Source organism: Gopherus evgoodei, chromosome 1 (assembly GCF_007399415.2).
Source record: "Gopherus evgoodei ecotype Sinaloan lineage chromosome 1, rGopEvg1_v1.p, whole genome shotgun sequence".
NCBI lineage: Eukaryota > Metazoa > Chordata > Testudines > Testudinidae > Gopherus > Gopherus evgoodei.
The window spans coordinates 181,539,392-181,552,661 of NC_044322.1; the positions used below are offsets into that span (position 1 = coordinate 181,539,392).

At 39.0% G+C, this 13,270-nt stretch overlaps 1 protein-coding gene across 16 annotated transcripts in view; it reads left to right on the forward strand.

Moving 5' to 3' along the window:
- The window catches only part of ROBO2 (roundabout guidance receptor 2), a 1,574,925-nt gene that overhangs the window by 1,498,576 nt on the left and 63,079 nt on the right, over positions 1-13,270 (forward strand). For all 16 annotated transcript variants that reach the window (XM_030580139.1, XM_030580131.1, XM_030580217.1 and 13 more), the window contains 3 exons: positions 137-261; positions 4,032-4,203; positions 11,321-11,503. In XM_030580139.1, the coding sequence (XP_030435999.1) occupies positions 137-261; positions 4,032-4,203; positions 11,321-11,503 (480 nt within the window). The remainder of the gene's footprint in view (positions 1-136; positions 262-4,031; positions 4,204-11,320; positions 11,504-13,270) is intronic.

The following is a 13,270-nucleotide window of genomic DNA, read 5'->3' on the forward strand; positions in this document are numbered from 1 at the left end:
AATGTATCCATCTCCAAGCCCATGGGAGTGCAAACTTCATAGATTCTCTGCTTGCTCTTACACTGTGTAAGCAAAATTAATGATCCAGCAACTGCAATAATGTCATTCTTCTATTTGTTCCTTCTACCTGGTACAGCTCCAAGTGCCCCTCCACAGTCTGTTACTGTTCTAACAGTTGGAAACCATAACAGCACAAGCATCAGCATTTCCTGGGACCCTCCCCCACCAGATCACCAAAATGGAATCATCCAGGAGTATAAGGTAGAATTGATGTACAATGGGAAGGATGTGAATTAAGCCAAATTGTGTGGTTGAATTATAGAACATCACTTTTTTTTTTTAAGTATCTTAGGGGTAGCCATGTTAGTCTGGATCTGTAAAAGCAGCAAAGAGTCCTGTGGCACCTTATAGACTAACAGGTGTATTGGAGCATGAGCTTTCATGGGTGAATACCCACTTCGTCGGATTTTTTTTTGTGTGGATTTAGATTTCGACATAATGAAATATGCATCTGTATAATAACAAGCAGAGAAGTCTGAGCAGTTATACCTTTTTTTCCCTAGTTAAGCAGCATCAACATTATGTTAAAAACAAAACTGATCTGTGAGGGGGAGAGGAGTCATCTTGTACTACGCACCACTCTAGGCTCGGGGTGAATCAGCCAAGCTCCTATCTTAGAACTCCCACAGCCTGACAGGGAAGCTGGTAGTGGATCAGCCAAAGCTACTCCTTCCTCTCTGCCCTGCAACAATGCTGACTCAAATACTTAAGTGTAAAAATCACCAGGCGTGACCCTGAGAACACAAGTTCAATTTGTAATTAAATGCAGATCTTCCACGATTATCTTTTAAGGGCCATAATTTAGAGAACTGCAGGCCACAAGCAGCCTCCCTGGGGCAACGGGTTGAACATCACTAATATAGCCAATGCTTGCTGTATCTGTTCCTCAGTGGGTTAGTAGATCCCTTTACTTATCTTTTGTCCTCCATCATTCATGTGGTGTCTGCAAGGTGTCATCCTCAGAGTCTATATTGGTCAATGGTCAATCCCATGCTCTGACCACTTATGCATAAATAAATGTTTACAACACGGATATGCTGCAAAATGCTATCCAATGGACTGTTCATCCCACTCCCGTAAATAAATACCCCTCAGCACATAGAATAACAGAAATAGCCCTGCACAGCAGATGTAATAGTAGTAAAACCCTTTCAGCCCTCATCACATCTTCTACCCAAATGCCAGGGGGAAATGATGGGCTTGGCAGCATACATGCTTGAGGTCAGAGAATTAACTTGAGAAGCCATACTCTTGGAGCAGATTCAGCATTGGTTTCTGTCAGTGGAAGCTAGTGGGAATTCAGGAACAAAGCTCCAGATGCAAAAAAAACTGCCAGAGGTTGCATCTGGGGAAAGTGGCCACAACTTCCCTTCTTCAGGGAGAAATCCTATTGGGGATGTCAGAAGATTGTGGGTAGGGGGATACACTATTTCAGTGAGTATCTTCAATAGCCTGAACTAGTGGGCCTCATATGGAGCCTGTGGTGGAAAAAGAAGCTGCCTTGCCCCAACAGAAGTCCCAGAAGAGTGCAAGTGTTGGAATTGCCACTTGTGGATGCAGTTTGGTCATATCACACAGGAAGGTGTAATTTATACCCCCTGCTCCAATGTGGGCGAATCTAACTCAAAGATGGAGGAGGGAGGCAGGCACTTAGTTTTAAAATCAGTTATAGGCTCTTTTATGTTTCACTCTTTTGAGTGGGTGTTTTAAAGACACACAATATTTATTTGTAATGTATTAGTTTGTTGTTTTGTTTTATTTGGTTTGGTCAATACCACAATTTATTAAACCAACTATGCTGCTGAAACCTCATTTTCACATCAATTCATCTTCATACCAACTCCAATATGTCAATATTTGCTTCTTATAAATTCCATTAAAAAACTGTCTTAAGAGAATGTTATGACTTCACGGTTAAGCATTAAAAACATCAGAAAATGCGTAAGAGTTATCCACACAACTTTAACTCTTAACTTTTATACATATGCATTGGGACATAGGCCAAGATTTTCAAAACCTAGGAGACTAAATTTGGGCTCTTAATTCCATATTTATGTACCTGATTGACATGATTTTCAAAAATGACCCAGTAGCTGCCATTTACGTCTGTGGAAAGCATTGTATGATCAGCACTTTTAAAAATTAGGTACCTCATTTAGGTACCTAAATAAGTGTGAATTTAGAACCCTACCATTATGCACCTATTTTGAAAATCTTAATTAATCTGTAATTACTTGCTTATGTGATATTTCTCTTATTAAGTAATATAATATCTCAGCATTTTCCTATAATCTGAGCTACACATTTTGTTTCTTCCTTCATTTATGCCTACAACAATTTCATTGTCAAAATAGTCTGAAATGCCTTCATTAACTAGGTACTGGTTTGCAACCTTACAGTCTGCCTTAAATTAGGAGCACCATGTAATACTGTACTTTCCTAGGACCAGATCAGGAAAAATCATGATGACTCCTCCCCACTCCCTCATGCACCTGGCCAGGACTCTGGCCGGCAAATAAGCTCTATTTGAGCCAAGGAAAGCAGGGATTCTTCTATCACCCACTCCTTGCTTACAGGGAGGTGTAGCAGGTGAGTCGTCTCTGGTACTGTGAAGCTAGAATCAAAAACTGAGCAGTGCCAAGCATAGGAGCAATGGGGATGTTACTCCTGCTTTCTCTTCTACTGAGCCAAGTAAGGTCTGTGATAATCCAGCCCTTTGTCAGCAACCGCATGTTGTTTTCAACCAGCAGCACCTTCCTTTGGTACAGTAATTACATACATGCATATATGGGATTTTTTATGTATTGGTTCCCTTGAGTGGAATTAGAGTGGTAGTTAATGCATTCTTTAATATTATCGTAATAGTCTCCACAGATCCCTTCAACTAAAAAAGAGTCCCTGAACATCTCAATGCTAAAATGTCTCAGGAAATGCTCATGAATAAATATAAGAGAGAGAAGCAAAACTGCCTTGAAATAGTATACCACTCGCGCCACAAAGTGCTGGTTTGAAATATGGCACAAATCAGGATATATATGAAGTATTTTTTGTGTTTGTTGAATTACCTGGTAAAATAAGTCAGACTGCAAAATTTAGATTCCTGAACAATTTCAGTTATGACAGCAACAACATAGCATAGCACTTTAGAAATGGCACACACCCTTTTTCTACCAAGATAGAAAGCTGAAAATACTTAAAAGGAAATTTTGTATAGTATTCTTAGGAGTGTTTCAACATGCTTCTTGTTGTAATGTTTGATGCACATTTTCTATTCAATAGAAAAAAATGAGACTGAAAAAATAACTTTAGAAAACCATAGGTTATAGCCATAGTAACTGAACAAGTGCCCGATCCAGCAAAGATGTATGCATATGCTTAATGTCATTAAAGTCAATGGGTGAGATTCTGGGTTGTGCCTCTAAGAATTGCAGCATGGAACTTACAGCCCAGGGGCATGGGGAAGGAGGTGATTTTAAGCCATCTTTGAACCCTACTGATCCTGGGCTGCTTGGGGGCTTTTTGAATCCCATGCCCAGCTGCCTGTGGACAGTAGTAGCATGAAGAATGTCTGCCATGCTATGTGCTCCACCTCCAGCATGCCTCTCCACCTCCAGCACTGTTCTCAGCATTCCCCCTATGTCAGGGCTGGTAAGTAGGTCCTTGGAAGATAGCATGTGGCAGTCTTTCTCCATTCCTGCACACTGTTTGGATTTAGGGCCTTATGCTGCTCTGGCTCTTTTACCTGGTGTAAAGAGGCCAGAGCAAGAATGAAAATTTTAGCCACGTGTAAAGTTAAGCACATGCATAAGGCTTTGCAGAATCAGGCCTAAACATTTAAAGGAATTTAGCAGTTGCATTTCAACATAATATATGTATTTCCAGTGCAGTGTATTAATATACAATATTTGTGCACCACTGTTTGCAAGCATGATTATTTTCATATTGTTTTGTTTCTCCAATCTCTACCCTAGATCTGGTGCCTAGGTAATGAGACTCGATTTCACATCAACAAAACAGTAGATGCAGCCATTCGCTCTGTAGTGATAGGTGGCCTATACCCTGGTATTCAGTATCGAGTGGAAGTTGCAGCAAGTACCAGTGCAGGTGTTGGAGTAAAAAGTGAACCGCAACCCATAATAATTGGTAAGTGATTGTCTCCTCTATTTTATTTTACCTGTTTAGTATTTCTGAAAAGCTTTCATAAATCACTTCTGAAAGCATAAAAATCCAGTGGAGCAAAAAAACAAGGTGCAATTCAATTTGAGCTATCTAGTTAACTTTAAATGTTCCACTGCCTGCCAACACTGCCGCTTCCTCTTCTGTATAGTTCTCACAGCTAATAAGATGAAATAGTTCTTCCTTTCCTGAAGCATATTAAAAAACATAGATTATCCTGCACAGCTGATTTAATATTTTATTACGAATTTACCACTCCTACAGGTTGACAGATTTATAGAACTAGCTCTCTTATCCTGTTGAGATGCTCGTAGTATTGCCTTATTTGAGCTGCTGCTGCTCGAGGCACTGTTTAAAGTTGGTTTTCTGAGCATTTGAAGTTTAGCACTTCTCAGCTATCCCAAGCAGATGGGCTTCCTTCTGCCAAAGAACAAGCGGCCTCTAGTCCAACTAAAGAGGAAAGCTGGTATTATCATCTCTTTCCTTTGAAATTACTGGTTCTTATTAGTGGTTTCCGTGCTCAATTAATTTCATGACCTGAGGGAAACCTAGAACCTTATCCTTCTGAGATTCTTCTATAACAGTAACTAGGGGTGGGGCAGGCAACTGAACAGATCTGAATTGAGTTTTTTTGTTGTGGAGCTGCATTAAAGTGCTTTGAGTATAGGAACTTGTTTATTAATTTGATCTGTTTGAACTATGGCTTTGGGCCAACTGTTAATGTTGCTTTAAAATTTTGTTATTACTGAAAGAGTACTGGGGCAAAGTTTTGTAATTGCCTCTTCTATTTCTTATATTGTGCCTTTCGGACTCTTGGCAGAGACTACTGAAAATGTGGAAAAGTGGAAAATGTAACTAAAGCAATGTCTCAGACTTAGAATGTTCATTTGAGTTGGGGTGAAATTAACCCTTCGGAGAAAAGCCAGCACAAGACCTAGCTCCCACTTAAGTCCTATTTAAGCTTCATTTTTAAGTGGTTAATGACCTTCACATTACAAATGTATCCTCTCAAAAGTAGGGCAATGCAGAAGTTTAGATTTAGGTTTTTTCTCTTGTATTTCTTTTTGGAGAGGAAGTCTGAAAAGAGAGATTAAGATAGATCTACCCTTAGGGTGAGTCTCTTCACTGAAGCTTCATGGGAGTGTGTATGACAAGGAAAAGAATCTTGCAAGACTGAAAATAATGAACTCAGCTATTACAAAAAATCTTGGGAAGGATACTAGATATGAATCTGGGGCCTCCCTTCAAATGATCTCTACCAAGAGACTGACCTTTCACTTTTAGTTCATTACTTTTGAATGACCTGACTTTTGTGTGAGGTGTCTCTGGAAGTACTGCTTTAAGGGTTCAATCCTGCAAGGTGCTGAACACAAATGGTGCTAATCCAGCATAGCATTTAAGCATGTTTAACTTGAAACATGTGAGTAGTAGTCCCATTACTCACTTGCATCAAGTTAAATATGTGCGAATGTGCTTTGCTGGACCTGGGCTACAGTGCTCAGCACCTTGCAGGACTGAGCCATCAGTCCTTCCCTGACTCTTACAAAACTGGTTAATATACCCCAGAGCTACATGGAAAGATATGTTTCCATGTTTGTGGAAGAGACATGAGCATGTAAGTACATCATAAATCGGAAAATGCCAGTTGGAACTTACAGACTTTTAATTTATTCATTGTTATACTCATAATGTCATTTAATTCTTACTTTAATGATCCCAGAATATCTGCCTCAACAATCTTGTCTGGTAGCACTTTCTACATATTTAATGCCCTTTAGATGAAAAGTGACGGATAAGGTCTTTTCTATTTTGATTTTGGTTCCCTTTTTCACTTACATTTCCATATTTTTTCTATAGTTTATAGACTATCTTGATATCATCTTTGATGAAATTACAGATTTGGTTGGTAAAGGTAATAGTGTTGATGTAATATAGTTAGATATCCCTAAGAGATGACATGGTACCACATGATATTTTGATTGAGAAACTAGAACAATGAAAAATCAATATAGCACACATTATATGGATTAAAAACTGGCTAACTGACAGGTCTCAAAATGTAATTGTAAATGGGGAATCATTATAGGTTGCAATCCTCAAATACTTATGTAAGTAACTTTACTCATGTAAATAGAGTTTCCGGGGGACTTGATAACAGTTGTCAAATATGTGAAGGGATGTTATAAAGAGGATGGATCAATTATTCTCCACATCCACTGAAGGTAGGACAAAAAGGAATCAGCTTAATCTGCAGCAAATGTGATTTAGGCTAAATATTAGAAAAGACTTTCTAACTATAAGAAGAGTTAAGCACTGGAATAGGCATCCAAGGATAGTTGTGGAATCCCCATCATTAGAAGTATTTAAGAAAAGGTTAGACAAACACCTGTCAGGGATGGTCTGCTTAGTCCTGCCTCAGTGCAGAGACTAGATGACCTCTTGAGGTCCCTTCCAGCCTTGTATTTTGGTGATTCTGTAATTTATGCCCCTGGGACTACTCAAGTGAATAGTTATTCACATATGTGTGTTTGCAGGATAAAATTTTGATTACATGGGGAAGGGACCCATAATGTGATTTTTTTTTAATTATCTGCAGAACTGTGGTGCAGTATAAATAATACCACAGTGATATCTTACCGTGCCATTCTAATGACATATCCAGATATCTATAATAAATTTTTCTTCCCTAATTACATTAAAATATTTTCTTACTGTGATTTGTAATTACAATCTTGAAACTATACTTTGATTGTTTGGTCTAATAAAAAGAAACAGTTATGAATTGTGTTCTTTCCATGAACTGCATGTGTCTTCAAACCTTGCAAAGCTTCTATAAAGAAATATATGTCAAACTTGCTATTTCTAGGGGAAAAAACCTAATTTTTTTCTCACCAGTGTTGAGGATGCTAGCGAAGAAAATGTAGTTAGATTGTAAGAAGAAATAATTTTTAAAACAATATTGATTAATAATATAGCTATTATTTCAGTAATCAGTTGGCATGTTCATACTTATATTTTATAATTGGTGTAATAATCTGAGGAACAGCTGCAAACTTTCACAGTAATAGGTACAATCGAATCTGATGTGTCTAATTAATTTTTGGTCCATATTTCATTATATCTTTGTCTGCAAGAACAATGGAGCATTACAGGTCACACACATCCCTCATATGTGTTCTAATTTGTAGAACTGACAGCATTGTTATAGAAACACCTGCAGTATATGAAATAGTACATTAATACCTTGGATGACATATATATTACTTTTGATTAAATATGAGACAAATAAATACAAAATTAATGTAATTTGTTCCCCAAACTCCTTACAATTAGATTAATTTTGTTTTACGACAACAGGAAACATGCATCTGTGTTCATTTACTTTTCAGCTACTGAAATCACAAAGCATATGTTATTTTGACATTTAAATGAATTATTACTTTTGCACATGTAATTGCTAAGCACTGAAGGGTAGAACAAACATCCAGGCTGCTAACTTAGAAGGTAAGTTGACCTAATTTGGAGGCAGATTGCATCTTCCTCTGGAAGAGGCTCTGGGAGGGGATAAAGTCGTCTGAAAGCTCCTCTGAGGTTCTCCTTGTGGAGTTTCTTATGCATCCACTACTCATGGAGGACCTGTTTCTGACCTCATTGTGAAGGCAGAATGTCCAGTCCAGGGCTTAAGGTTTCTATAGGGAAACAAGATTCCTTTCTGTAACCTTTCTGCCAGGTGGTGGTAGTAGCATCAAGTGCTATGTTCATATCTTAGGGTTCCTCTTAACATTACAAAACAGAACCAGCTCGAGCCCCCACTCAGAAATCTGGGAAAACTAATCATCATGCCTGGGTGCCTCTCCAAGGCCGTGCTTCTCCACTTACATGCACATTGTCTGTGTATAACAAAATAAAATGTATATTAAAAGGAGAGGGAACACAGTAGTAATTTGGGAAAACACCCCAGTGATGATTCAAAAGCAGACAAGCCGTAAGTAAAATACCTTCACCATAGTGTTATGGGTGGTAATCCTTTGTGGTGTGAAAAGTCCAATGGACGAATGTCCCGTTAACACATCCCTCTCCTTGCCCTTCAGTGCATCCGCACTCATGATTTGTTATCTGAGCTCAGCAGAGTCCCAGACTCCAGAGTTGTGATTAGATGAGTTCACCTCCTGCCAGTAGTGGGGGAGGTTGGGTTTGAGTGATGCCTCTGCCTTGCCCTGCTCCCTTTAGCTGAAATGCTGGGTTCTGATGTTCTACCACTAGCCCAGTCTTCCTGTTTCTAGTGATTTCATCAGGTAGTAGACAACCTCACCGCTGCTGCCTTTTGTGTGTTATATTTCACTGCAGCACTGTCCCCTCACCAGGTCTAAGGCTCAGCCATTTAGACCAGCTTATTAATGATTTCAGCTGTAGTGATCATTGGTAAGATCAAGGACTCTGTATGGACAGAAAATCATCTCTTTCTTTAAACACTGGAGGAGAAGGGTAAAATGGTATCTAAGAACCTTTTAACAGAGCCTGCACTACCAGATAGGAACACCTGTCCTAACCCCCTCTGACTTTCACTTGGATTTGGCATCACTATCCTCCTTAGCAAATGAGGTTATAGTTAGGGCATATTAAATACAGAGTTTTTTTTCTCCTTTATATAATGATTACATTTCATTATCCCTCCATCCAAGACTTAATTTTAACCCAAAACAGCCAAAATTGATCACTTTGGTAGAGCAGGTATTTTTGCTAGTGACCTCCATGGAGTAGACACAGCCATAAAAATATGGTCTGCTTCTGAGGTTTTTTCCCCCCATCAGTAGATGGTAGAGAAGAGCTCATTCAGAGCAGTTCCTTACCTTTCTTTGGATTCCTGGACATCTATTCAAAGAGCCAGCATGTCCAAAGTGTTCCCCTGGCCTTCCTTTTTCCATGCGTTCTTCAGGAGCAGCACTTCCATTGCCTCACCACATCCTCTTCTGTCCCTTTGAGCCCTTGAGGTACACAAGGAGAGAGGCTCATTCCTTTCTAGCCCTGGGAGATTCAACTCTATGGTGCACCTAAAGAAGGGTTCCAAGGGCACCAAAGAAGAGGAAAACATCTGATGGAGCCACTGCTCCCTCTCATCTTTTCCTTGCCCACTGGTTTCCACTGAGCTTTTGGCCTTCATAGCATATAATGGGTGGGAAGCACTGGGGCTTTGATAATTGGCCTGATAAAATTGAAAAGTTTTGGAAAGCACTATGGCAGGTTTTGTGGTCTGTGGTTTAATTTTCAGGCACAATGCAATGCAATGCTTTAAAATTACCAAATGTATATAAGGGAGGGTTCATGTTGCCCTCAGCCATAATTAGTCAAGGGCTTTTCTCCCTTGACTCTACTCTCTGGTGTTCTAAAATTCTCTCTCTCTAAAATTCCCTGCTTTTTTTCTTTATAGTACAATTTTCAGTGATTTTTCAACAAAACTACTAAAACCAAGCCACAATCAAGCATAACATTTGAACCATTTGTTCACAAAGGCAGACAGAATTACTAAGTATTGATATGAGTAATCAGATAGCGGAAAAGCATAATAAAATCACATGGATTACTAACAGCAGTCCCAGCAAATAATTCACTACATCATATTTATTAATAAGTAACTTCAACCACCTCTGAATGAAGTATAAGGTCTAAACCGGGCTTGTCACTAAGGCATTGCTGCAATTGACATCAATGACTAAGGGAAGGAGGCTCTGACAGATAGAGTATGATTAGACAAGTGGAGCATAATGAAGTGAAGTGAACTCTTATGTTCTCTGGACTTGAGTCTCATTTATATTAAGGCCCCATTACACTGATTTGGCAATGAAAGGGGGCATTAAAGGGGATATTATATTTACATCCACTGCAAGGCTGCTGGAGTCGTGTAAAGGAGAATTAGTGGGAATAAGAATCAGATCCTTAAAGTCTTTTCTTTCTTGCATTGACTTTAGTAAATGACTTTGTTTGTTTACTTTACACTACAGCCAGTATGCTGACACAGCAGCAGTTGTGTTCCAAGAAGTGAAGAGTGAATTTAACCATTGCTGAATTATAGAAGAGGAATATAGAAATGTTCACAGCAAGGCATAATGCTACAATACTTATAACAATTTGCCTGAAATAACCACTTTATTGCTACAGATATTCTACTTCCTACATTGGGGATAGGTTCTTATAATTTGCTAGTTCCTGTAATTAAGAGTCCAAATATTTGCTTTTTATAATACAGTAATTTGCAGCACTGAATCGTCTCCTCTATATCCTTAAAATGCTGTAAGTAGTTTCACGAATGCTCTAAATAGTAAGGTGGATAATTTTGGCATCATTTAAAATAACCCACACAGAGTAAGATGTTTTACACCAAACATGTACAAGGTTACTATTCACATTTTCTGTTTAAAATGTTATCTGATTTTCATATTTTTATAACTGCTGTATTTTTGAGTCTGTGGCTCAGATTGAAGAGGTGAGATATTTTGGAAGAGAGTTTCTAACTGACCAGTCACAGTGTTTGTCAGTTCTGTAGCTACACACTTTGGCATTTGTGTGACGTCCATCCACAGATAACAGTTTAGATTAGGGGCTTGTTATCAAACCAGATACTGAGCTACCAGTTCAGTTTTAAAATCAAGAGAAGGAAAATGGGACATATGCAGGAAGTCAATAAATTCTAAATCATTAGATACAGTCAAGACAGCATATAGTCTGTGTTCCAGTCACTTTGTGTCTTCGTCTCTCTTTGTGGTATTCTGCTTATGCCCATATCAAGAATATTTCACAAAAACTGACTGTGAGCTGCCATCTGTTAGCTTATGAGGACAGTAGTATAGTAGATTTTTTTCAACATATGTTTGAATAACTTCAATGAATTGTAGGTTCTCTTGCAGGAAACATTGCCTTCAAATCTGTTTTTGAACACCCTATAAATCCATACCCAACTACCTGTACCCCATCATGGAAAATTATTTTGAAGCACAGTACTGTTGTTTCTTTTCCATTTCAGGTCTCTGTTTCTTGGTTGCATTACGAGTACATTATAAACATGTGATACTGACTTTCCTTTGTGCAGGAGGTCGTAACGAAGTTGTCATCACTGAAAATAACAACAGCATAACTGAACAAATCACTGATGTTGTCAAGCAGCCTGCCTTTATAGCTGGCATTGGTGGGGCATGCTGGGTAATTCTGATGGGTTTCAGCATCTGGCTGTATTGGCGAAGAAAGAAGAGGAAGGGGCTGAGCAATTATGCTGGTAAGAACAGTAACTATTTACTACAAACTTGTCAGGTTCTATCATGAACAGGACAGGTGCTATCAGAACTAATTTTAAAAAACCCAACCCTAACAATGCTGGTTTTACAAATAAAGGTGGAATGGATGAATGCTGTATGCCTGTTTAACGTGTGCTGTAAAAATGCCTATGTATGAGAAGCTTTAAATGCATTGCTGTGGACCACATTTCATCATTACTGTAAGACAGTCTTTTACATCTCCAGCACATCTAGCATAACAAAAGTACAGAAAGGATTAACTGTACCTCTCACCAAAGTCTTGTTGCAAAAGGCAGTCTTTCAGTATTCCCAACTCCAATTATGAGCTAGATTGCGAATCAGACTACATAACCACATGACAGTAAGATGGAGTGTAAATCCCCCACCAACTTCACCACTTTACTCCTATGTTTGCCCCAAACTTTGGGTTTAGGCACTAGGGGGACCAGATGTCCTGATTTTATATGGACAGTCCCAATATTCAGGGCTTTTTCTTATATAGGTACCTATTACTCCCCATCCCCTGTCCTATTTTTCACACTTGCTATCTGATCACCCTATTAGGCACATACAAGTAAGCAGAACTATTCGCCCACTGCCTCCTTATCTGGAGTTGGGGGCTGAGGAAGGAAGGAGAGAGGAATGGGCAGAGCATTGGCTCCATCCACCTCAACTCACTGTCGAGAGTAGCTGAGCCTGTACAGGGGAAATAATAATTTAGTGCTGGTATAAGCAAGCAATAAATTTCTTACTTGCAGTGGGTAAGATGTAGGGCCTCAGACGTGTCTATGAAGCACAATGCCTCCTGGAGCTACCCCAGCAGTGCGGTGCAGCTCTCACACACACATTTTGCTCAGTGCTCTGCCTACAGTCACAATCTAGCCTCAGAGAATTACATTTGGTAAGGAAAAATAAAAATAAAAGTTCTCTTATTTTCCCCGTCAGATGTCTTTATTCTGTTTTGTCAGGACTGGTAACACTCCTATAGCTGATATATCTCAAGTTTCCTGTGGGTTGTGGAGAAGTCAGATAGTTATAATAAAATTACATACGATTCTATTAAAAAAAAAAACCAAGAAAAAAACCACCTCCAACTTTTGGCCAATTTTACATGAAAAATAACTCTTAAAATATTGAGGTATTTTCCAGCTAGTTTTCTTTCCCAATATACTAATTAATGTTAGCACATTATTGGTTTCAAAGAGGAAAACACCTTTCATGACTTGGCCCAGGCTAAGCAGTGTTGGCAATTCACGCATATTTACTGATGGCAGCATTAGCATGCCAGGCTAAACTCACTCCAAAATCTTATTGATTTCTTATTAATTCTATACAGTGAGCCTGAGTGACCACAGTGGTGAAGTAACATTATTTGTAGGCTGTGCTGTTTGCACATGGTGTTTTCTTTCTTTCCTTGTAATTAATAATGTGTATATACATGATGACAGTTTCTACTTTGAGAGGTTTTGTTAATTCATGCAGATAGATACTTATGTATCTATCTGTCTATCTAATGAGGATAATTAACAGTAGGAAGTAGTTACATTATTTTATCACTTACTTACATTAAACTGATAACACATCCAGGGCCGGCTCCAGACACCAGCCAAGCAAGCTCGGCAGATTCTAAGGGGCGGCATTCCATCCAATCCTAAACAATCTTTTTTTTTTTGTTTGCCGCTCTGGCCACCCTGTAGGGGGCGGTGGCGCAGAGGAGGGGAGCGCCCTGGGCTGGGAGCCGGCTGCGC